At 42.8% G+C, this 25,373-nt stretch overlaps 1 protein-coding gene across 1 annotated transcript in view; it reads right to left on the bottom strand.

Annotated features, from left to right (window-relative positions):
* KREMEN2 (kringle containing transmembrane protein 2) overlaps positions 1-24,868 on the bottom strand; it is a 60,058-nt gene extending 35,190 nt beyond the window's left edge. Inside the window, exons 1-3 of the mRNA XM_058183895.1 lie at positions 23,712-24,868; positions 9,587-9,853; positions 7,650-7,774 (exon numbers count right to left, since the gene is read on the bottom strand). Of these exons, the coding sequence (XP_058039878.1) occupies positions 7,650-7,774; positions 9,587-9,853; positions 23,712-23,778 (459 nt within the window). The 5' untranslated portion in view covers positions 23,779-24,868. The remainder of the gene's footprint in view (positions 1-7,649; positions 7,775-9,586; positions 9,854-23,711) is intronic.
* Between the last annotated feature and the right edge of the window lie 505 nt (positions 24,869-25,373).

Below are 25,373 nucleotides of genomic sequence, written 5' to 3'. Positions count from 1 at the left end.
AAACTGTCAAGCCAGTTGTCCATTTTAGGACCAGAAGAAATGGTTTACTTTCTATGGAGCAATTATGCAGAGTAATACCAGCAGATTTATGTTTCCATAAAATAAAAGGGGCAGAGAACATGGAAGATTATAGGAAAAAAGCCAAAATTACCTGTGAGAGACCCAAATTCTTACTATTTCCAAATGAGAAAGCTTAAACAGGGGCCATAATCAAGTCACCAGAATGAATAATGTTTTCCCAGGTATTAAAAAATAGACTAATCTTCAAATTCAGTATCTCCAGAACAGAAGCATAACCATGAGGGCAGCCGTCTCAACCAAGTGTGACAAATGGATAACAACTGTGCATTTGTTGCGCTAATAAAAACTGATAGCCTGGAACGACAAAACAAATGCTGTTTGATGGCTGAGCTCTGTTTCACGGGGTGCCAAGAATTGGGCTGATGGGATGAAAATAGAGAAGGGGGATAATATGTGTCTACTCTACTCCCATCAGTTGTCTGAGAAGATTAGAAAGACCAATCCAAAAAAGGGAAAAATTTAGATCAGTGAGGACACATGCTCAGTGCAAGTGAATAAAATCAGGATTCAGGCCTTCCATGTAAGCTAACTCTGCCTTACTCTGAGGTTCAATCAATCAATTTATTTTTATTTTTATTTTTTTATTTTATTTTTTTTATTTATTTATTTGTCAAACACAACAATATATATAAATATAAGCATGAAATAACCATACGAATTGGATATAACCAAAGGGAACATTAGGACAGGAACAGTAGGCATGCTGGTGCTCTTATGCACGCTCCTTGTGCTCTTATGCACGCCCCTTTACTCAATTACTTTACTCAATTACTCAATCAATCAATCAGAATAGAGCTGTAAGGACCTTGGAGGTCTTCCAGTCCTGTCTCTTGCTCAAGCAGGAGATCTATACCATTTCAGACAAGTGACTGTTAAGTTTCTTCATAAAAACCTCCAGTGATGAAGCACTCACAATTTCTGAAGATAAGTTGTTCCACTGGTTAGTTGTTCTCACTGTTAGGAAGTTTCTCCTTAATTCCAGGTTGCTTCTCTCCTTGGTTAGTTTCCAACCATTGTTTCCTGTCCTGCCCTCTAGAGCTTTGGAAAAGTTGACCCAGGGTGAAATGCTTCCGGTTCGGACCAGATCGCCTGATCTGGTAGTGATGGCAGTGGGTAGTTCGGAGAACCAGTAGTAAAAATCCCTGTCCCCCCCACCTCCCATGCCCAGCTGAGCGACACAATCATCAGAGATTTTTTTTTTTTTTACTTTTAAAAGCATTTTTTCTTCGGCTGAAAAAATGCTTTTAAAAGTTTTTTTAAAAAGCCTCAGATGCTCGTACAGCTCAGCTGGGATCATCAGAGCCTTCTAAAAGCATTTTTCGACCAAAGAGGTTGTAGAAAAAATGCTTTTAAAAGGCTCCTCTGTCGGGACTTCCGGTGACTCCGCGCGCATTGGAGACAGTCCTCTCGGACCGCTGCCCCCGTGATTCTGTTAAAGCTGCTCAGACAAAGCAAATCAGCTGTCTGGTGGCTTGAAAACCTTTCCTCGGGAGAAGAGGGAAAGGTGAGCAGCCGGGTGGGGGTAGAGCTCCCCAAGAGCCCCAGGAATAATTCCTGGAGCTTGAAGGGTGAGAGCTCCCTGTTTAAACCTGGCAAATACTCCAGATCCGGGAAGCTTCTGCATCTATGCAGAACAAAGCGCTCACGACCATCTCTGCTATCAAGATGAAGATATCCTAATTACTTTAAACAGATGGAACGGAGGCAAGACGCAGGGTAGATGCATGTTTTAGACCTCATCTCGATCTTCGGAAGGTATTTGAGAAGAAGAAAAATGGCGGATTTGTTTAATGAGGCGTGAAAATGAAACTTAAGGAAGTCTTTGTTAACATTGTTAGTGCCTTGTTAACTGTTTAAATTTGATGGATTTTATACTTAAGTGAAGAAATCTTAAAGAGAAAAGCCGAAGGTTTATAGAACTGATTTACCCATTTCAAATAAGTTGCTTGAAAAGATTTGATTTTATTGCAATTTACAAAATTAAAGCAAGATGGCTTCTAAACAAATACAGCCTGCTGATTCTAAGGGAGCTGCCTTGCTAGTTCAAATATACAAATTACAAGAGGAACTGAAAGAATTTTTGAAGGCTCAAATTTTTGCTCAAGACAAAAAACTTAAGGAAATTGAGAAGAAATTATTGGAAATTAAAAATTCTGCTACAGCTGAGAATGAAGATTTACAAGAAGATATGAGGTCAGCCTTTATGACTATGTTTGAATTTATAAAAAAGCTGGATGGAAAAGTGCATGAGATTGATCAAATTAACTTGAATTTAAAAAGTCAAAAAGAGGAGCCTCGGAACAAGACAGAGAGAGCAGATGAAGAACAGGTTTTTTACAATATAAAATAATGGAATCTGCATTGAGGGTGAGAGGTTTAAAAGAAAATAAGCAAGAGAATCTAAGAAAGATATTCGGAGATGCTTTCTCACAGGTGATTGGACTGACATCAGTGGATCTTGAAAATCAAATTGAGAAAATTTACCGTGTTAATTCATGGGTGGCAAGGCAGAGACAACTGCCAAGGGATATAGTGATTTATTTTACATCTAGGAAGATTAGGAGTGAAATTTCACAAGCCTCCTATAAAAGTAAAATTCAAATATTGGGTCAAGAGGTTTTGGTGTTGAAAGAAATTCCTTCCAAAATATTGAGAGATAGAAAAGAATATGCTTTTTTGGTAAATGAGCTTAGGAACCGCCAGGTATGGTATAGATGGAATGTGCCAGACGGATTAACAGTAAATTATATGGGAGGGAAGTATTGTCTTAACGCAGTTACTAAAGTAAGAGATTTTTATATTAAGGTATTGAAGGCTGGAAGTTTACCAGACTTAAAAGTTAAGGTGGGAGGACAAGTGAAAGTGGCTAAAAAAAAAGGGAGAAGGAAGTAAAGCAAACACAATTTGAAATTGGGGCTGTAACTTTGGGAGAAGAAACACAAAAATAGCAGGGGAGGAGCAAAGGATGATAATCTCTAAAAAAGAGCAAGGAGTAAAGAAGCAACATTGTCAGATGAAAAGTGTTTCCTTTTATGGGAAAGGGTAAACTGTAAGTGAAAATTTCTGAACATAAAAAAAATAGAAAGGACAATGTGCATTTGTTTGAGTCTGTAAGTTAAATGTGGGTGTATTATATTTATGCTGTTATTATTATATATGGTGGATTTATCTATTTTGGATAAAAATTGAAAGTAAGAAAGGATAATTTAAATTCTTTTTTTATATAAAATGTTTTATAGATGGTATTTGGAAATCAAATTGAGAAAATTTACCGTGTTAATTCATGGGTGGCAAGGCAGAGACAACTGCCAAGGGATATAGTGATTTATTTTACATCTAGGAAGATTAGGGTGAAAATTTCACAAGCCTCCTATAAAAGTAAAATTCAAATATTGGGTCAAGAGGTTTTGGTGTTGAAAGAAATTCCTTCCAAAATATTGAGAGATAGAAAAGAATATGCTTTTTGGTAAATGAGCTTAGAACCGCCAGGTATGGTATAGATGGAATGTGCCAGCGGATTAACAGTAAATTATATGGGAGGAAGTATTGTCTTAACGCAGTTACTAAAGTAAGAGATTTTTATATTAAGGTATTGAAGGCTGGAAGTTTACCAGACTTAAAAGTTAAGGTGGGAGGACAAGTGAAAGTGGCTAAAAAAAAGGGAGAAGGAAGTAAAGCAAACACAATTTGAAATTGGGGCTGTAACTTTGGGAGAAGAAACACAAAAATAGCAGGGGAGGAGCAAAGGATGATAATCTCTAAAAAAGAGCAAGGAGTAAAGAAGCAACATTGTCAGATGAAAAGTGTTTCCTTTTATGGGAAAGGGTAAACTGTAAGTGAAAATTTCTGAACATAAAAAAAATAGAAAGGACAATGTGCATTTGTTTGAGCCTGTAAGTTAAATGTGGGTGTATTATATTTATGCTGTTATTATTATATATGGTGGATTTATCTATTTTGGATAAAAATTGAAAGTAAGAAAGGATAATTTAAATTCTTTTTTTATATAAAATGTTTTATAGATGGTATTTGGAAATTAAGTTGGGATGTATTTGTTTTAACTTGTAAGTAAAATGTAGGAGATATATTTTATTGACCTTATTTTATTAATGGTGGATTTAGTTACTTTGGATAAAAATTGATGTTGGGTTTAAAGTGTTGGGGGGGGGATTAAATTAAAAATTAAAACAGAAAGGGAGTTGCTTAAGGTTAAAATGTTAAAATGGTCATAAAATACTTGTAATTTATTGTGATGGAAATATGGGGGGGGGGGTGAAAAATTGAGATAATGTCAGTGTAATATTGGAATATGGATTATATGTTTGTTATCAAAGACTGGAGGTTAAAAATATTGAATTTGTTGGAAACTTCAATGTTCAGACTGAAAACCCACAAGAAAATATACCAGAATGAGGAAGATGGACTGACTACATTTAGAACAATTATTGGATGAAGAAATTATTTTATGAACGAAAATTTCCTTCTTTTTTGTTTCTTTTTATGGAGAAGGAGAGTTGAGGTTTTAGGGGAGGGATGGGAATTTATGGAATTAGGGTATTCTAGCTTATGATTGTTAGATCTTATACTTTGTATCCTGCTCTGAGAAGTCCGGGGGGCGGGGGGTGATGGTGGGTGGGAGGGGTGTGGGATGTAATGGGGAAAAATTTTCTTATAAAACTTTTTCAATTAAAAAAAAAAGGCTCCTCTGATGATCCCAGCTGAGTTGCCTAATTGTCAGAGGCTTTTATTTTATTTTAAAGGCAAAAAAATGCTTTTAAAAGAAAAGAAAAGCCTCTGAAGTTCAGGCAACTGAGCTGGGATTGTCAGAGGAGACTTTTAAAAGCATTTTTTCTACAACCTCTTCAGCCAAAGAGGTTATAGAAAAAATACTTTTAAAAATAAAAATAAAAAAGTTGGCCACCTCCACCCAGTCACATTACCCACCACCACCAAGCCACACCCACACAACCAGTAGTAACAAATTTTACATTTCACCACTGAGTTGACCCCCTCCTTTTTGTGGCAGTCTCTCAAATACTGCAATCCTGCTATCATGTCCCCCCTAGTCCTTCTCTAGACTAGCCAAACCCAAATCCTGCAACCATTTTTCATGTTTTAGCTTCCAGGCCTTTAATCATCTTAGCTGCTCTTCTTTGCACTTTTTCCAAAGTCTCAACATATTTTTTTGTAATGTGGTGACCAAAGCTGGATGCAGCATTCCAGGTGTGGCCTTACTAAGGTTTTATAAAGTGGTACTAATACTTCACATGATTTTGATTCTATGCCTCTGTTTATTCAACCAAGAGTTATACTGTATTAGTTTTTTGGGCTACTGCCGCACACTACTGGGGCATGTTTATATGATCGTCCACTAGGACTCCAAGGTCCCTCACACAGTTACTGTTTTCGAGCCAGGTTTTTGCCTAATATGTACTTGTAGCTTTGGTTTTTCCTGCCTATGTGTAAAACCTTACTTTTTTCCACATCAAATTTCATGTTGTTGGATGGAGCCCACTGCTCAAGTCTGTCAAGATCTTTTTGGATCCTGAACTCGTCTTCTGGGATGTTGGATATCGGTCATCATTTGATTTGCTTTTCAGATGTTGTACCTTGAATTTTAAATAAAGGGTGGAGAGCTAGTTGCCTGCAAAGTGCTGATGGTGCCAAAATCGGCAAACAAATCAACTGGGAAAGCTTTTTATGGCATGGAGATATGCACTGTTACCCATCAGATCAAGCAGCTGCTGCTCAAAGCCCAGTAGTTAAGATCAGTTCAGAAAATCTGGCAAATAAACTATCCATATATCAATATTAAATAGATAGTTCTTTATTAAAAACCATGGATCAGCGACCAGGAGGACCTCTATAGCTGCTTTGATGGTATTTGTTGAAATATGAGAGATGAGCCACGTTGGCTACCCATTAATAGAAAAAAAGAATCGTTATACTGTTCTTAATGGGAACTGTAGTTTAATGGGGTGTTAAGAGTACAAATGAAAAAGAGGTTGAAATTACAAATGGAGCTTCTCTATCAGATATTTTTTATTCAGGGAACTAAAGCTTTTTGGTTCCCGGACAGAGAAATAGTCAATCATTTGGACATCATTTAAATATGAGCGTGCTGCAGTTGACAAAAAAGCCAACACAGTTCTAGGCTGCATAAACAGAGGGAGAGAATCAAGATTACGTGAAGTGTTAATACCACTTTATAATGCCTTGGTAAGGACACACTTGGAATACTGCATCCAATTTTGGTTGCCACGATGTAAAAAAGATGTGGAGACTAGAACAGGGGTGTCCAAACTTGGTCCCTTTAAGACTTGTGGACTTCAACTCCCAGAGTCCCTCAGCCAGCAAAGCAAAGCTGGCTGAGGAACTCTGGGAGTTGAAGTCCACAAGTCTTAAAGGGACCAAGTTTGGACACCCCTGCTCTAGAAAGAGTGCGGAGAAGAGCAACAAAGGTGATTAGGGGACTGGAGGCTAAAACATATGAAGAACGGTTGCTGGAATTGGGTATGTCTCGTTTAATGAAAAAAAGGACTAGAGTGACATGACAACAGTGTTCCAATATCTCAGAGGTTGCCACAGAGAAGAAGGAGTCAAGCTATTCTCCAAAGCAATTGAGGGCAAGACAAGAAGCAATGGATAGAAACTAATCAAGGAGAGAAGCAACCTAGAACTAAGGAGAAATTTCCTGACAGCTAGAACAATTAATTACTGGAAGGACTTGCCTCCAGAAGTTGTGAATGTTCCAACACTGGAAGTTTTTAAGAAGAGATTGGACAACAATTTGTCTGAAATGGTAGAGGGAATAGCGAGTTGGACTAGAAGACTTCCAAGTCCCTTTCCAACTCTGTTATTCTTTAGTCACTAAATTCTTGTTGTGTTCCAAATTTCTTTATTCATCAATAATTACTACATAATTAAATCAATACATAAATTCATCAATTCTGTACTAAGAACCTCCCAACAGTCTCCAGTCCCACACTGGCAAAATTTGTTAGCTGTGCCAGAGTATTGCTTTGTATCTCTTTGAACCAGGATACATCCTTATATGGACCAATGTTAAATGTCATTAAATTAGCCTTCTCAAGCTTTGCAAACCAAGTCAGATGAGAGAAGAATAATCGGAAAGCATATAGTATTTGAAACAATGTCAGGATTCTACATATGTTTAAATTAAAAACAAGCCCAGAGCTGCATCACAGAACTCCAGTGTGGTAGATTAAAAGAATGAAATCCTTCTCACTGGTGCTTTTTTCCTAGGCTGGAGAGTAGAATGTGGGAACTGAGTGGAATCATTCCCTGACTTCTATTTATTATTTTATATTAATCTATAAGCCCTCTTTTCTCAACAAATGTCAGCTAATTGTATATGGACTGTTCAAGAACTCAATTCCTGGATTCTTAGTCCAGCCCAGAATTTTTAGTTAGCCTGTTATCTGGGAATTCTGGGAGATGTAGTTCTAACACATAGAAAACACCATGTTGGGAGGGCTGTTTGAAGCAACCTCTTCAATGGACTGTGAAGGCCTCTTGAGTTGTACATAACGAAGAGATGGTTGTACCTTATAGCCTCGCTTGCGGCAGAAACTGAGGCAAACTTGCACTGTGAGCTTGGTGGAGGTGCCACTGCTCCCACTTAGTGTTGGTGGAGTGCCAGAGTCCAGGAAGCAGCCAACATAGCCGGGCACTGAAAGAAACAATATAGGATGTGGGTAGAAATTTTGAATGTTTATGGAAGAAGGTATCACAACACGACACAGTTTTAGGACTCTACAAGTAATCTTCATTTTCCAACCACAGTTGGGATTTGCAACTCTGTAGTTAAATGCCACAGTCATTATGCAAAAAAAGCCATGTGATTGCGCTAGGCCTATGACACAGGTGTCAAACTCACGACATCACATTGCCGTCATGTGACATATCGTGACTTTTCCCCCCTTCACAAAACTGGAGGGGTGGGTGGCAGTGGTGGGATTCAGCCAGTTCTCACCTATTCGGGAGAACCGGTTGTTAACTTTCTAAGCAGTTTGGAGAACTGGTTGGAAGAAATCTTATTTTGTTTTTTTCCATTGTACAGGGCTTATCCTGTAAGGAAGGCAGGAAGGAAACATTCTGGTGTTGTTTCTAGCCTAATCTTTATTGCCCGGCTTACAGAAACTGCCTCTCTAGTTAACCCTTATTACATTGTAACAGCTAAGGTGAAGCACCCATCGACGTGAGTGACATTGAGTTGGCCATGCCCACATGGTCACATGCTCACCGAGCCCCGCCTACCCAGTTGGTTATTAGGGCAGGGAACCGGTTGTTAAATTATTTGAATCCCACCACTGAGGGGTGGGCGTGGCCAGCGCGTGACACATCCGGCCCACAGGCCATGAGTTTGATACCCCTGGCCTATGATGTCACTTCTGCTTCCGTCATAACACAAATCGCCATGATCGTTAAATAAAGCATCACATGACTGCAACTTGGGATTTCACTTTTGCATTCTCCATTAATTTTACTTGTTTGAAGCTGATTGTGAAGCTCACAAATGGCAATCACTTAACCATGGGACGTTGTACGGCTGTAAATGCAAAGATTGGTTGCAAAGCTGTTTTTCTTTTTTCAGCTGCCATAAATTCAAATAGTCACTAAACAAGGCAGTCAATAAGTGATGACTACCTGTGATACAAACTGACCACATGATTCATAGCAGTCAGTTGTGGGGAATTCTGGGAGCTGTAATCTTCCCATCCTGAAGTTGCCAAGGTTGAGAAACACAGCCATATTGTTGTGAGTGAAAGGCATCAGGCAGCTATCTCGAAATCGATACACTTCAGATACAATAGATTTAATGCCAACTTTTGCCTTACGGTTTCTTTGAAACGTTTTTCCCCTTATATTGTTTATGTTTTCCTGTATTTTTTTCAGGATGCTTGAAAATTTCATTCAGATTTCTCTTCTTGGTGTATTGTATTTACAGTACAGTCCTATTGAAACTGACGAGGGTGCTACAGCTGTATTTTGTTTCTTTCACTTCAAAGTCACCCTGGCTGATCAAACTTCAAAATCTGAAAAGGGCCAATAGAAGGAAACCCACCCACCCCCTTTGGAACACTGCCTTTGACCAAAGCAAAGACCAAGAGTGGATTTTCATCTATACCTCTTGGCTCTCCCATAATAAAGACAAAACCATAACACGCCATCTCTGGGAATTTCATTAAAATGTTACAGAGTGGACCAGTGGTAGTATTCAGCCAGTTCTATCCGGTTCAAGCGAATTGGTAGTGGCGATTGCGGGATGCCCTGCCCACCAGCGCTGACATCATGACGTCCCATTTTTCCAAAGTTTCTGAGGCTCTGCACGTATGCAGAAGGCCTCGTGCATGCGTGGAAGATGAGTGCGCACATTTGCAAACCAGTAGGGAAGGTAAGTGAATACCACTCCTGGAGTGGACCAAACTTTTTCATCCAACATTGGCTGATCCCCCACCTCGATGTAAAGTCTAGCACTTACTGTGGCAGGTTGGGATGTCACAATACTTCCAGTAGATCCCTTCTTCATTTTCTGAGATGTAGCACCAGGGCTGTACATCGCCATCCGGATTTCGGCAGTAATTGTGGCTGCCCAGCCCCCACTCGCCATTGGGATATTTGGCCGTGTTGTAGGCATGTTCTCGTGTCTGGTTCCAGTAGAGACAAGGCTTTCCAGTGGATCCAGGAGCAGTTCTGTTCTGCAGTCCCCGATAATCAGCTCCATTCACCATAAAGCATTCAGATAATTCTGGGGAATAATTAAGAGAGAAAAAGAGATAGTGGGAGACATGTTTACTCCTGCATATTTTATCTTCTAAATGGGTGGTGGTGGTTGTTATCGTGCGTTTACTCCCCATTCACTGACGAACAAAGTCATACAAAGTAAAGATTGTTTTGAAACTAATCATCAACTCTTGAAGAATGCATGGATGGTCTTCAACTTATCAGGCCCAACTCAGCCAAGCAATGCCTTATCTTCATACCTAAGCCATATTTGATTGCTGCTTTATGACGAAACCTAAGTGTTCCAACCCAAGATGTATCTCTCATCAACAACTCCCCTTTCCGTTCTCTCGCTTTACAGTCACAACAATTCTCTCTGTATCACATGCAACTGATAAACTGGATCATAATGCACAAAAACTAAAGATATATCAGCCTTTGAAGCAGCTTAAGAATCTGTTTTGATTTTCTGCAGAAGAGTAACACAGCTATCCCTCGGGAAACTGTTATACACAAACAAATTTGTCCTCACAACAACCCAGAGAGCTTGGTTAAACTGAGAGATAGTAACCAGCTCAAGTCATCCAAGGAACTTATGACAGCCTGCCAGGAAAACAACCCACAGTTTCTCATAGATGAAGAACTTGCAGCTCTCCTGGTATTGCTGATATTTCCAGCCATTGGCCATATCTGCTGGGACTGCTGGGAATTATAGTTCAGCAATGTCTAGAAGGCTATGGGTTCCCAATGAGACACATATATACACACACAAATATGTTTTCAATTACCTTTGCTACCAGTTTGGAAGTGGGAGTGCATGTGTGCGCACACACGCTTCACTCACACGTGGCCCTTCTGCGCATGCGCAGAGCGTCCAGGCGGGTGGGCAGAGCCTCCCACCACTACCAGTTCACCCAAACTGGGGCAAACTGGTAGAAACCTACTACTGATATGTATGGATACAAATTACATAACCAAGAAAGTAAAGGGATTTCAATTTTTAAAAACCTAAGGCTTCTAGACTAGTGAATTTGTACTTGGACAGAGATTAGTGGTCTCTTCATATAATAAGCTTCAGTCAGTCAATTAAAATATAGCAAATTCACATAAAACTTACTAACTTTTTCTGGTTTTGATCTTGGTCAGTTTTTGTGAGTTGGTATGTTGGGTGAATTCAACTTCTTTGATTAATGCATGATTCAGTGCATTGTGTAAATCAGGAAAATTCATGAAGGTTAAGTTGTGTGAACGCAGCTGATGTTCCCAATTGGGTCAGGTCAACAAGACTTTCTAATTATAATCATGAAATCCCACTGAATGTGTTTTCTTACAGAGGGAGAGTTGTGGCATTGATAAGACAGTCACAGTGAGAAACTAGTCCTTATTCAGTCACTGCCTCGTTTCGTGACCATTCACAGTTAACAAGGGTGACGAAAAATTAACTTAATGATCATTCCTCATATTTAGGTCTATAAAGCAAAGGGAAGCTCAAGTAAGTCATTTAGTTACCATTAATGACCGAGTTGCCTATCCCAGTTGTGATCGTTAAACTAGGACTATCACCTGTACTTGATTCAAAAATTCAATAGGCAAAAATTATGCAGGATAGCTGTGACATCCTATATAATCATGATTTGTAGAACTTTATTTCTAGATGAGGAAGAGATCCCAAATTTTCAAACAAATTTACAGCTAATCTCTCAGTCATACAGGAATCCTAACGGTGAATTCAGCCCTTGATTACTTATTGGTGAAGGAAACTCCCTCTGTCCCTTCAAGAAAGAGCTTCTGTGTTATAGTTTTATAATTAAATGAACAAGTTATAATTTTGGGGCAGAAAATTTGATAAGATAGTTCTGATTTTCTTTTACCAGTAATTGGAGAATTCACTTTGGTCAAAAAGTTGAAGGAAATGACATGTTTGAAGACCTGCAGCTGGAGAAGAGACCTTCTGGGAAATTCACAGGAGACCTCCAGCTGCCCCTTCTTTCATTCCCCTCCCAATCCTGAAATGTGGAGCTGGAGAAACATCAGAGCAAGCGTGACAAGACAAGCTTGGAAGAAGAGGGACTCCTCTCAAGACTGCCTCCAGGGTGGGGGCCAAAACGAGATTAGAGATGCTAAATGTGTAATCAGTTAAAGCATGCAAGGGCTTTGAAGATTCAAAAGGAAATGGTGGAGGGTGTCCTGTGAGATTTGGCTGGAGGCAAGAGACACACAGGAGACCCTTTTAGAACTCACATTTGGGAAGAGGAGGGATTGGAGGAGGATCAAAGAGTTCAAAGACACATTTAATCGCCCATGCCAAGACAGTCAAGTGCGGGCAGAACACAAAGAAAGAATATGGGGGGACAGTGAGATGGGCAGAGCCTTTGCTAAATCTCTGACCTCCACCAAGGTCAAAAATGAGTCATTGTAAACCAAGGATGAACAATATTTGGGGAGGGGTGTGTGAGTCACATTTGGTCTTCGAGTAGAGTTACAGGTGGGAATAGATTCTCCAAAGGTGGTAGAGACTACATAATGAACTGGGCAAAGCCAAGATAGAATTAAATTCAATTGGATTAAAATGGAATTGATTTATTTACATGCAGACGATAGGATTATTCCTATTTATTTAATTTTCCTGTTTAGGCTTATCATTTATCTTTATTTGTTGATTGAATGTCCATTCTTGTCTTCCTAATTGTTTATCTCAAAATCTAATTAATTTTATTAAAGCAAATATACATGCAACCAAGGACTCCTATTCAGGTATTTAACACTCCAGGTCGTTCTTGACTTATGACCACCATAAGAACCACAAAATTTGTTAAACAATGCAGTCATTAAGTGAGACATCACTTGCCCACACCTGTTGTTGTTGTTGTTGTTTTGCTATGGTCACTAAACCAGACATCACTTGTCTGCAACTGAGGTGCACCCGGAGGCTGCAGTTGGTCCAGAATGCAGCTGCGCAAGTAGTAATGGGAGCCACCCGAGGCTCCCGCGTAACACCTCTGCTCCGCAGTCTGCACTGGCTTCCTGTGGTCTTTCGGGTGCGCTTCAAGATTTTGGTTACCACCTTTAAAGCGCTTCATGGCTTAGGACCCGGGTACTTACGAGACCGCCTGCTGTTACCTTATGCCTCCCACCGACCCGTACGCTCTCACAGAGAGGGTCTCCTCAGGGTGCCGTCCGCCAAACAATGTCGGCTGGCGACCCCCAGGAGTAGGGCCTTCTCTGTGGGAGCTCCGACGCTCTGGAATGAACTTCCCCCTGGCATACGTCAGGTGCCTGATCTTCGGACCTTCCGTCGTGAACTAAAAACATATCTATTTACTCAAGCGGGACTGGCATGAATTGGTTGATTTTATTGGGGGTTTTAATCTATATTTGAAATTTGAAATTTGAAATTTGAAATTTATTTTAATTTGTCAGCCGTCTACTAATTTGGTCCATTTTAAATATGTTTTAATTGTATATATTTTGTATTTTACTTTGGCTGTACACCGCCCTGAGTCCTTCGGGAGAAGGGCGGTATAAAAATTCAATAAATAAAATAAAATAAATAAATAAAATAAACTTGTGACTTTTGCTGAGGGCTTCTCCATTGAGTTTGCTTGTCCAAAGCCAGCTGGGAAGGTTAGAAATGGTGATTACATGAATGCAAGATACTGCATCCACCATAAATTTGCAAGTTGCCAAGTATCCAAATCACAATCACATAACCACTGGAATGTTACAACAATCATAAGGGTGAGGATTGATCAGGTCACTTTTTTAAGGACTACCTATATCAGGGGTCTCCAACCTTGGCAACTTTATGACTTGTGGACTTCAACTCCCAGAATTCCCAGCATGGGCTGGCTGAGGAATTCTGGAGCTGAGGTTCACAAGTCGTAAAGTTGCCAAGGTTGGAGATCCCTGACCTAGATAATTCATTAAGAATTAGAAATTGTAGAAGGACTCCAAGTATTTCAACCAAAACTTTTAGGATTGATGGGTGATCATAGGATCCCTTACTAAGCATCTTGCCCCACTTGATATTGCAGATGCCCCAGTTGCATCTGCAATATCAAGGTTTAATTCTCCCAGGAATCCCATTTTTACAGTGTTTTCTCCTCACATCAGAAGCACTAATCCCAGCGGAAAGTCTTGTCTCTCTAGGTCAATGGTTCTCAACCCTGGCCCTTTTAAGGTGGGTGGACTTCAACTCCCAGAATGCCGGCTGGAGAATTCTGGGAGTTGAAGTCTACACCTCTTAAAAGGACCAAGGTTGAGAATTACTACTCTAGGCAGCTGATTGAAGTGGTAGAAATGTGAAAATGATGGGAGGAATGCACCACATTCGGCTACAAGTTAGTATGTCATCTCTAAATGTTCCTGCATATAAACAAAACCTACACTCCCTTTCACCCAAGTAAAAACTGATATATCAAGAACGTTTTTTCTTGATATATCAGTTTTTACTTGAGTGAAAGGGAGTGTAGCCCAACCCAGCCCTGCCTTTGCTTATATTCTCTTTCAAAGTCATACAAGCATGTTCCTCACTGCATTCATATGTGTCTACATACCAAGAGCCTTCACAAGTTAGTTCTGTCATCCAGAGTCTGCTGTATATGCTTTGTACAAATATTGGAACCCTGCCACTTATTTCCATTACAGCTTTAGGCAAAGAAAATAGTGTTCTGGATCAGAAGAGACGTCTCAGGCAGAAGACCGAGCCCAGTGGCCCCTGCCATTTTGAAGATTGCCTTGGCATTGAACTGCCCCACAAGGGGATGCAAAGGCAGAATGCTGGCACAGAATAATACTTCAAGGACGCAAAAGGATTGTAGGCAGCCATAAGGGCAATTTGCACAACCATGCTGAAAAAGTAGGAGCAAACACATTCATCTGTGCTACTTGGCACAAGACGAAATAGATTGCAGAAGTGGCAGAAGGCCATTTTCCTTGCAGAATTCAATCTGTAGTTCTCTCCCCCCCATCACCTTTTTTTTATATTCTGGAAAAATGGCACAGATTTAGCAAGTGACCCTTCAGTCTAAATAATGCCAAATGCCGGGTGGTAGAACTCACAAGGGTGAATAAAGAGAGAAGGGAAGCTGGCAAGGAGATCACACATCCAGCGGCTGCCCCTCACCCCCGCCAAGAACTTGAGAGTGTTGGCCCCCAGCCTGCCTTGTTTTATCCCAGGCATAGTAACGTCCTTCCACAGGTGGGAATAACCCATGACTTGTGTTTCTCTTCACTTGCCTCCTGCCATCAATCCATCCAACCACCCACCTTCCAAGCCCAAATCTCTCCTGGTGTAACCAGATGCCTTTCCAACCAGCAGACATAAGCCCCAGGGGGATGGAACCCACCTGTTGTTGGTGATGGAAATAACTGAGAACATAATAAACAGGTGGCCGATATGAAGCAAGCGGACTAGACTAGACTAGGAAGGGGAGGGTAGCAAAGTGAGCTCTTCATGGGAGGATGTGGAAGCCCACAGAGGCCGGAGACTGGTTGTCTAGCAGGTGGCGGGTGTTGGCAGCTGGTCCTTTAGAAGATGCTTAGGACCAGTGGAGTGCTATCTGGGGGGCACGAATGTGAGATGGCCCTAGGGAGGTGAGGGAGGGGGGGTAAAAATCAGGGGTGAGGCATTAGACAAATGGTACAGGAGGCCTTGGTGTTACCGCACTGTTGAATTGCTGAAGAAATGTGACATGAATGTAATGGAACGCATACAGGCAGGCTGGGAGGCTCATAGCTCTGTTTCAACAAACGTGGGATTAGCTATTTTGGTACCATTGTGGAAAGCTTCCTCCTGCTGGGGTTGCAGCTGTCGAAAGACCAACAGGCTGTGGAGAAAGGACGACGAACAGGCAAGAATGTCAAAAATCTCTGTAATGCCTTTCTTTAAAAAGAAATCAAGGGTATATTCGCACCTTTATTCTGTATCTCTGGGACTTGCACCTGTGTTCCGGATACTCTGGAGATCCTTGGATACTTACCAGGCCCCTTTAGTGAGAATAGCAGTCATATTTGATCAGCTGCTTTGGGTGTTGTCCCCAAATTTGGGTCTTAGCCTGGCGCCAAAGCCAATGAAGAAAACTAAACACGAGGTGCAGGGTTGATTTCCTTTTATTGAAGTGCTTCAGCAAAAGGGGTCCCAGCCATCAAAATGTCAGGACCCAGAAAAAAGGTTCGCGGCCCCGAGCAAAGGGGGAGGGAGGAAAGATGGAATGATTTTGTGAGAGAGGCAGAGCCGTGCATGCATATGCACAGGCACACGTTGCTCGTATGAGTGGGGCTGAGAGTGCCCACGACTGTCACATGAGTGGGGCCGCAGGTACCTGTCATGGTCACACAAGTGGGGCCATGAGCACCCACAATGCTAGCGCGAGTGGAACCACAAGCACCTATGACGCTAGCATGAGTGGCACCACAAGTGCTCGTGATACTTACCAAATGGTACCCTGAGTGCCTGAGATGCCTGTGTGAGTGGGGCTGTGTACGCTCATGCACCAGCCGGCCACTCATGCAGCCCAGTTGTGAATAGGCCATGGCCCAGTAGTGGGCAGTGGCCCACAGATTGTGGACCCCTGTTCTATTGGCTGTCTTACCCCTATTCCTTATCTTAGCAATATATCTTGTATGATATACCTGACAGTCAGCTCTTGTTTTCTACATTGAAAGGGGCCCCACCTGTCTACACTCCCTCTTCCATTATTTTTGCTATACAGGCTTTGCAAATACACATCTCCTCCCTTCCTTCTGAGTTCATGCCATAATCTTGCATTTTTACAGCAAATGGCCCCACAGCAAATGGCCCATCACTTGGGACAGCTGCTCCATCCCCATGGATCTTCTCCTTCCCCATCAAGCAGGCCAAGGGAGGACCTGAGGTGTTTTCCAGCCATCATTCATATGTTCACACAGTTCACATAGAAGTGGTCAAGCCTAAAGGGAGAACATTAGAGAAGCACCATTGCTTTGGATTTCAATCGATCTCTCTGTTTTTCTAGCTGCGTCGTTCTCTTTTCAGTTCAAACATAGCCAAAGTGAGATGGAAAAGGAATGGAAAAACACTGTGATGGACTGAAGAGGTAGCGAGGCCCAGAAATCCTAAAGGGCTTGGTGTTCCCCTTCTTCAGTACCATTTATATAGTTAAGTAAGGCTATCTACACTCTCTGCTCCTCATATTACATGTCAGTGGACAAAATTGTGAAGGGATCTGGGTTTATTGTTACTGCCACATCCAGTTTGGCCTTTAGGGCCCAGAGGTCAATAATGGTGCTTTCAAACAAATCCTTAGGGCAGCGTCCCTGATTCACTCAAAGGATCTGTGGCAAGCAGCCCATAGGAGATTTGGAAACAATTTGAACCCTGAGAGAATAAAAAATGAAATAGATACGAAAGTGACGCACTTCTTGATGCTTCATGTACAAACGTGAAAAGTAAAAAGCTCAAATGAGAGGTAGGTAAGGAAAGAATAAGGATATGAGGAGGAAAGAAGAAACAGTTTTCTAGCTAGCCATTTATAACTCTTCCAGGATATCCCATCCCGTTCCTCTTTATACCTAATTTTTCATCTCCCCACCTCCCAAAATATCAGTATAAATCAGACTCATTGGAGAAAGGAGCTCCCCTCTTGGTCTTTGTTGCTTTAATCATATTGTGTAATAAGTGTTAAGAAACTTCTGCATATATTTAAGTATATATAAGTATGTATATATAAATACATACAGGCAGCCATAGAATGGATCCCACTTTGATAAAAAGTGTCCGTGAAAGAGACTTAAAACAAAATGGATATTGGGCAAGTATTGTGGGTCCAATTGGCAAAAGAAAGTTCAGAACCTTATTGATTGGAACGCGGCCTTCATCCTGCAGTGGATAGACAATGGCTAAAATGATGGTGATGATGATGATGACGACAACGATGATGAAATAAGTACTTACACACATTCACACAAATATCATCTGTCAGAGTAAGCTGCAGTTCAACATTTGCCGTAATGTCATTACTGATAAATCAGTGCTGCTACGTCTCTGTTCATGACATTAAGTGGTATTTTTCTAAACATTTCAGGAAACAATAATTCTTGTTGCATAGCTTTGAAAACATTACCAAGGGATCCATAAAAGCGTAGAAGAGATAAAAAGTGGATGATTTTTGGATTTCTAGCACATGCCATTTACATGCATGTTATTGGCAGCATATAGTATCTGGGCTACTATACCTCAGGCAGCCATAAAATGAAGATCGCTTTTTAAAAATTGCCTTTTCCTTCTATTTTTTTCACCAACCAGATGCCCTTTTTGCTTGCAGCCAGCACAATGCAGCGTGAATGCAAAATCATTTATTCCTGCAAATTAAATAAATATACCAAGCAGCAGTGTTCCTTAATCTAATGCTCTCCAGCAGTGTTAAAAATCTAATATGCCATCATCCTATCCTATTTTAGGGGTGGGGGAGAGATTAACCAATTAAACTGAAAAACTGAAGAAAAATATGACCTCTTTAAACAGGGAATGTACAAGCTCCATAAAAATTCAGTTAAAATATTCAACACTTTAAAAAAGACAGTCAAGAAGAGAACTGAGAAACAGAGGAGAATCTGGAAAGTAAGTCCTCTGAAGGAGGAAAGAAAGAGCTCAGCATTTTTAACCCTAAGAAGAGAAGATCAAGCAAAAGCAATGCAGTGGTCTTAAATTCCTGAAGGATTGTCACATATAAAGTGGAGCTAAGTTCCCAGTTGTAGTTCGGAGACCTGGATTGGAAGCCATGGGTAGGAAAAGAAAAATGCAAGAAAATGTGTCCTTCTGGTTAACTTCTTAGAAGTCATTTCCTAATGATTGTCAGCTATTCACAATGGCCTTGGCGGTTTCTTCTGCTGTAGGGCTCGGAGCAGCTATTGTCTGGGGCTGATGTCATACTGTAGTACATCACATCTGGAGGGCACCGGGTTCAGAAGCTGATGTCCCTTCCAGCTTTGTAACCCTATTCTTTCACCCTTTTCAACATTTCACAAATGGGCCCCAGAAACCTACCAGCATGATACACTGAGATCCAGGCATATTTCCATGCTCAGCTATATTGCACACCAAATGACCTTGTGCTAATTACTGTCTCTTTGATTGACTTGTCTGCCAGAGGAATGGCTGGGAGGAAGGAGGAGGCGGCAGGAAGGAGAATCCTATTTGCTGCCTTGAGCTTCTCTGAGAAAAGGTGGGATAGAAACAGAATTCAAGTTTTCCTACCAGGAACCGATGCTCGAACACATCTGTTACACATTGCTGAATTTTCTACCCTGCCTGGTCTTCATTTAGCTTGCAATACTGTAGTCTGTCCGCCCCTGATTTAAAAAAGAGTGCATTTTTTTTTCTTTCAGTTGAAGAGTTCCTTGGAAAACCTAATTCAGAGTAAGCCTTCCCAGCAACCGTATTTGCAGGGCAGGGGCTACGCGTTCCCTCGTGTTTGTGCATTTGTATGTGGAAACAAAGACCTACAACCCCTTGCTGAGACCTAATTTGTAGCTGACTGGAAGAGGAAACTGAAGTTGGAAAGACTGACAGCTCCAGCCTATTGCATACATCTGAAGAAAGGGTAGACTACAGCTCTGGCGTCAGAATAATGGGTTTTACAAGTATAGGAACGTCTCTAGTGTACTTGTGAGAAACTGAAAGGCATGCACTTTTGATACAAGCCCTTTGGCTTAAGCCTTTTGGCAGGAGTTCTTGCTCATAAATTAATAAATCCTGACTTAGCCAAAATCCACACGCCAGCATAATGAAATGACTGGGTATTCCTACGGCAAGGTGTGACAATGCCGCTAATTCAAATAACTCTTTAATTTTGGAGCACAGATTATATATTAAGGTCACGCCTCTGCATTCTGCACTCTTAACTACTCCGCATTCCACAAAACTGGAAAATTGCCTTATTGTTTTCTTTTGTGTCTCTCTTCCTGAGTCTCATCTTTGAACAGGCTTCCAAAATGAAATTCAGCAGGTAATTAAGGCAACTATATTTTCAGGGGCAGTGAGAATTGCAGAGGCATTATTAAAGATCGTACCCTGGAGATTAAAAGGAAAAAAAAAACCAGAATAGCGTAGGGACATTCTGAAAATTGTCTGGAACAAAAGGAAGCAAACGGGTCTAACTGCCTCTGTGACCAGAGTGCCCCCTTATGGAGCCCGAAGCTTTAAAACTGGCTTTTTCTGCTCATTGTTCAGAACATAGAAAAACAGAAAGAAGCTATTTTGAAAGAGACTAACTGGCATTTCCTGTTACAAAAGAAATAGAAAGAAATTATAATTGATTTAAGCAAAACAACAAAGAGAAAATGGAGTATTTCATGATCTGCAACCATCAGAGTTGTCAACACTAATAACCCCACCTTTGCTAACTGCACCAAAGGGCAGAGGTTCAACAGGTGAATTTTACATGATCCATTACAGCTTCAGTACAGGTATTCATATTTCATCTGCTAAATTGCTGTTTTACCCTGAATATGTCAACGTAAGAGAGCATAAATAGCAGAGGAAGTTTCAGGAAGAGTTGGATCACATGATAGGCAAAACCTTCTTTCTCCAACAGGTAAATTCTGGGTAAATTAAATGTGGCCCCCTCCCATAAAAAAGTCCCAACAAGCTGAATGTCTTTACTCCCCATCATTTTCTTTTAAAAACAGATTAAGAAAAGCTCAAAAAGAATGAATCGATATACTAAAGTCATTTAGTAGATGTGCTCCAGATTTAATCAAGTCAACAAAAAAAGCTGTGGTGGTTGCATCCACATGACATGCTAAACTAAACAATGACTAACAGGTGGAGAAGTATTGATGGTGATGTGGGGGGGAGGGCAAAATAAAAGTGGGTTGGTGGGGAGGGCCCAAAGAAGAGTAGGTGGAGCCCAAACCAAACAATGGGTGGAGTTTGCAAAACTTTCACTTCTCTTCTTTGTGTCACCCCATCCTTTCCACTGCTGTTCTGATTTTGGCATCTCTCTTTGGCTGTTTTTGTGCTTCTTAAGACACACATTTCCCTATCCAAGTGACATCAAACCACTCTGAAGGAGGCCCAAAATGGGAAGAAGAAAAATGGAAGATTTGTTCTTCTTCTTGGATGAGTCTTCCATTCCTCAACTATCTTAGAAACCCCATTCTGAACCTCTCCGAATAATGGCATCCACCAAGCACACCCACGCATGGATCAACCATACCACCCAGGAGTTTCCACACCACTTGTCCATGAAAGAGAAAGAGAACAAAGAGTCCCCAAACAGAGGAATAAATAGAGATGTAGGATGACTTCAGGAAAGTATTACATCAAAGGCACTGAAGGACAGCCAAGGTATGTTTGGGGCGGGAGGGGAAAGGGGGAGAATATTGGCAGCCCTAGTAACTGTCAGATCTCAAGGATTAATATCCAGCTCCATGATATAAGTCCTTGCCTGGCTGGGAAAGTAGCCAGATATTTTTCCCTCTCCCTGGGAGATATAATGAAAGGAGGTGTGGAATAGAAATGTCTTCTTCCTGCATACCTGGACAGCATTTGTTATTTGGTCCTCAGCCCAGAACATATCTATATTGGCTGGGTTGTGAATATATGAAGCCGACTCATGTGGAGATGAACTGGTCCTCTGAGGCTGGGATAGCCTGCTCTGCCAGAAGGCCATCTCCGGAGGATAAAATAGAGATGCTTTCCTTCACCTGCTATAATTGGATTTTTCCAATGGAATCCAGCCTCTAGCATGCCAAGCAGGTACTTTAGCACGCTGCCACGATTTCTTCCCAAAGAGAAGTTCACTCTGGAATGTGTGCAAGAACATCGCAGAGTATGTAGAAAAGTGCACGCTCGGGAGGGATCACAATCCTGGTTAGGTCCTTTCAACATCGAGGGTCAGATTTCCCACTGAAATGGCACAGTGGTAGTTATTTTGTTTTATTTATTTACACCCTGCCTTTATAATTTTTATAAATAACTCAAGGTGGGAACATACCTAATACTCCTTCCTTCTCCTATTTTCTCCAAAACAACAACAACAACAACCTGAGGTGGGCTGGGCTGAAAGAGAGTGGCCAGAAGGCACCCAGTTCAGTCTCCTGGTTTCTAGCCTGGAGTCTTAACCACTACACCAAGCTGACTCTAGTGATGATGGATACAAACACACCTTTCACTAAACTCTTCCTCCCATTTAATTACTTTAATTAATCCACCATATCTCTGGAACTCTCTGCAGTTCCTTGCATCCAATTCCAGCTTTCCCCAATCTGGAGTTTTTCCTGAGGGTTTAAGACTACAGCCCCCATCATCCCAAGCCGGTATGTCAATTGCTTGAAACTAATGGGAGCTGTAATACAACATATCCCAAGAGGCACCGGCCTGTGTAAAGCAGTCCTGACTAAAGCTAATAACATGGAGCTGTTTCCCCAGCGCTGTACTTTGGCTCTTCTCCGTCCCTCTCCAGTTTTCCTTTCTTACAGCCCCTCTGGGGCAGCATCCTGTCCCTTCATTCTTCATCCAGTGCTGCGAGTGCTGAAAACATAAGCCTGACGTCTCATCAAGATCACAAGCTCCCCAATTTCTCCTTGCTGAAGAAACCTTAATAACACCAGATTCAATAGACAGCAAGTAATTCCCATCGCTACTCTTACAGCCAGTCGCTCCCCCCGCCCCACCGCAACCTTTGCTGTACCTCAGATAACCATCTTTGCAAATAAGTGAAAGAGGGGTCAGCTTGTTTGGAGAGGAGAAAAAGGAAAAACTGGGGAAAACTGTCACTGAAGCTGCTATCATTATAGCAGCATGGGAATGTTTTGGGGGTGTAGGTGAGGTTCATCCCCTCCTGCCATCACAGTCTTTTCTCAATAATAGTCTAGCCCAACCCTCTCCAGTCACTTAGGATTTCCATTTTACAGGTATCCTGGACTCCACTCAAGCACATCTGGAGGGGCAGAGGATGCTTCGGCTCAGAAGGGCTGCGGGGGGGTGGGGGAGGGCAGGATCTCTGCCAGGGTATTCTCCTCACATCCCACCACCATCCGAGCTGCAGATTGTGGTCCAGCAGCTGTCTAGTCTGCCTGGGTGAGGGAGAAATTGGCGAGGCTCATCTGTCTGCAGTCGGGCAGGACAGGTGGTCCAGCCAGGGTGTTTCTGAGGCCGAGGGCTCCTCGGGCCAAGCAGAGTCACCAAGTGAAAGAGGCAGGAGGGTCCTCCCAGGCCAACGGCAGAGGAAAAGTCTACCAACACCACTTAAGTGGCTCTCCTTCTTCTCTTCCCAATCTCTGCCGTATCCATGCTGAGGGCTATGGCTGGGTTTCCAGCTGCCACTTTCTGCATCTCAACAATCTAATGTGGCTAACACTCTCACAACAACCTCCACAGGCACACGAGGAACAAATAGATGCATGTTCATACAACAACTTGGTTCTGGAATGATCCTATTTTGGGGGTTTCTATCGTATTAGCACAGCAACATTCCCACAACCCCTGCAAGCCATGAACAGACAAACCAAGCTCAAAACTAAACCAGCTGGGCACCTTTGCCAATGCTGCTGGTAGATCTTTAATTGATATGACGATGTGTGAATGCTGCCTGCACATGAGATGGAGGGCATGTTTGCTCAGCTCTCCATCAAACCTCAATTGTGTGATCTAGAACTCCCATGATGCTGCTAGGAGTGCATAGAAAGGATTCCAATAGGTAATGGCCACTGTGATTGGGGATGATGGGCATTGTAGTCTGAACTGCCTGAGTAACACTGGTTCAGGAAAGCAGAGATGGCCAAGTGAGGATGTTTGCTCCTCATCAATAGCCAATACAGACTCTTTGTCCCACCTCCCAGGTTTTAAGTCCTGGGTCTTATGAGCCTCATTCCCTACTTTGTCCTCGCAGTTCACTTACCTGCTTTCTGCAGAGTCCAGGACTGTTGAAGGAGCACCAGCAGGAAACTGACCACTTCCCAGGGCATCTCTGGACAGTGTCACCCCTGCTCTAAGCATCAAGGCTGCCCCACAGCTGGAGGGTGTGGGAACCGCCAGGATCCCAACTGACAGCTAGAGCTGGCAATTGGAGCTGCAAACCCTCTCTGAAATGTCACAGTGCCGGCCAAGAGAGGACGGATTAAGAGGTCAGCTGGATTAGTGGGCAAGGTTTCCGTTTGCCATAGTCCTGGGGAACTGATTTCGCTGTCCAGGGTGGTTTTGTCAGTGGACTATGCTCCTCCTCTGGGTTTCTAGCGCGTCGTAGGCTGCCTTCTCCCGAAGGAGATTGTCCCGACTGCCTTTGAAGGAGCAAAGGCAGTCGACGCACCTGGAGTCTTTTTAGGCGCCCTCCCAACGAAGCCACAGATTAGGCTTGTCTTCCCGAAGACATTTGGGATTTCTCCGATTAGGAGATCATCCTAGCGGCGGGATTGAAGACTCGCCTCGGAGACGGGATTGCGCCTCGCCCTTCTCGGCTTCGCTCCCAAACTTCAGATCTCGAATCGGCTGGGTCTCCTGCCAGAAGCGGGATGCTTAGGGATCGTTCCCGGTCTCTGTCTCTCCGCCTCCCTTCCCCGCCTCTCTTGGCTTCCGACCAATCCCTTCTGCTCCTCTCTCGCTCCTGGAATAAATCCGGATATCTCCGGACCCTCCCGTCTTCAGATCGGTCAAACCCAGTTCCCGCCAGGTGTCATCCTCAAGTGGGTTTCTTCTATCCCTCGTGGAATCTCGCTCGGCTTCTACTGGACGGTGGCGTCCAGGACAATCCTGCCAGCTGCAGCCGCCTGCGGAGCCGGCCGATCCTCGAAGGACCAAAAGCCAGGAGAGCGGAACCCTTGGCGCTTGTTTACATCGCTTGGGTGACGCAGCTCAGGCAGCCCGAGTTGTGGTCCTCTCGGCTTGGTGACGGAGAGGTCGGATCCTTTAGTAGCCGTCCTAAAGCAAGACGACCACCTGTCGCAGCCGCGCGCCCCGGCTCGACGGAGCTTGGCCAGACGGCTCTGTTCTCTGTTCTCTGGCGTTGCAGCTGCCGCTACCGATGCCACCGCTGCCGCCGCGCTCCGTTCCCCCAGCCCGCTCCCCTGGCAGCCGGAGGCAGAAGGGAAGGCGGCTCCCCCGCCATCCCCACCCCACTCCCAGCAGATCTCCCCGCCCTGGCCGGCGGCCGCCCCTGGGACGTCCCATCCCGGAGAGGGAGGGCCGAGGGAGGGGAGGAAGAAGAAGCGGCTCTCCGGCGTCGTCGGCTTTACAAGCGAGTCGCTGCCTTTTCTCAGCGTTGCGCGCAGCCTTGAAATCCGAGACGGGGCGGAGCCAAGGAAGGAGGCGGCGGTTCATAATGAGAAAACGGGAGTTTTGGGGACGCGGGAGTGAGGCGATGGAAGTTGCTGGATGGCCGGGACAGGAGCTATGGATTGCACCCCGCCCGGCAGCTTTTGTTCAACACCCGCCCTGCGTCAGCAAGCGAAAGCTATCCAGATGAAGATCGCAGATGAGATACTAAGCGATCACCTAGTAAGAACAAAAATAACACCACGAATACTACAGAATAGTTCATTAAACAACAGAATCAGTGAATCAGCCC

Source organism: Ahaetulla prasina, chromosome 4 (assembly GCF_028640845.1).
Source record: "Ahaetulla prasina isolate Xishuangbanna chromosome 4, ASM2864084v1, whole genome shotgun sequence".
NCBI lineage: Eukaryota > Metazoa > Chordata > Lepidosauria > Squamata > Colubridae > Ahaetulla > Ahaetulla prasina.
The sequence above is the reverse complement of the archived record's forward strand: the minus strand, read 5'-3'. Positions and strand labels throughout refer to the sequence as shown.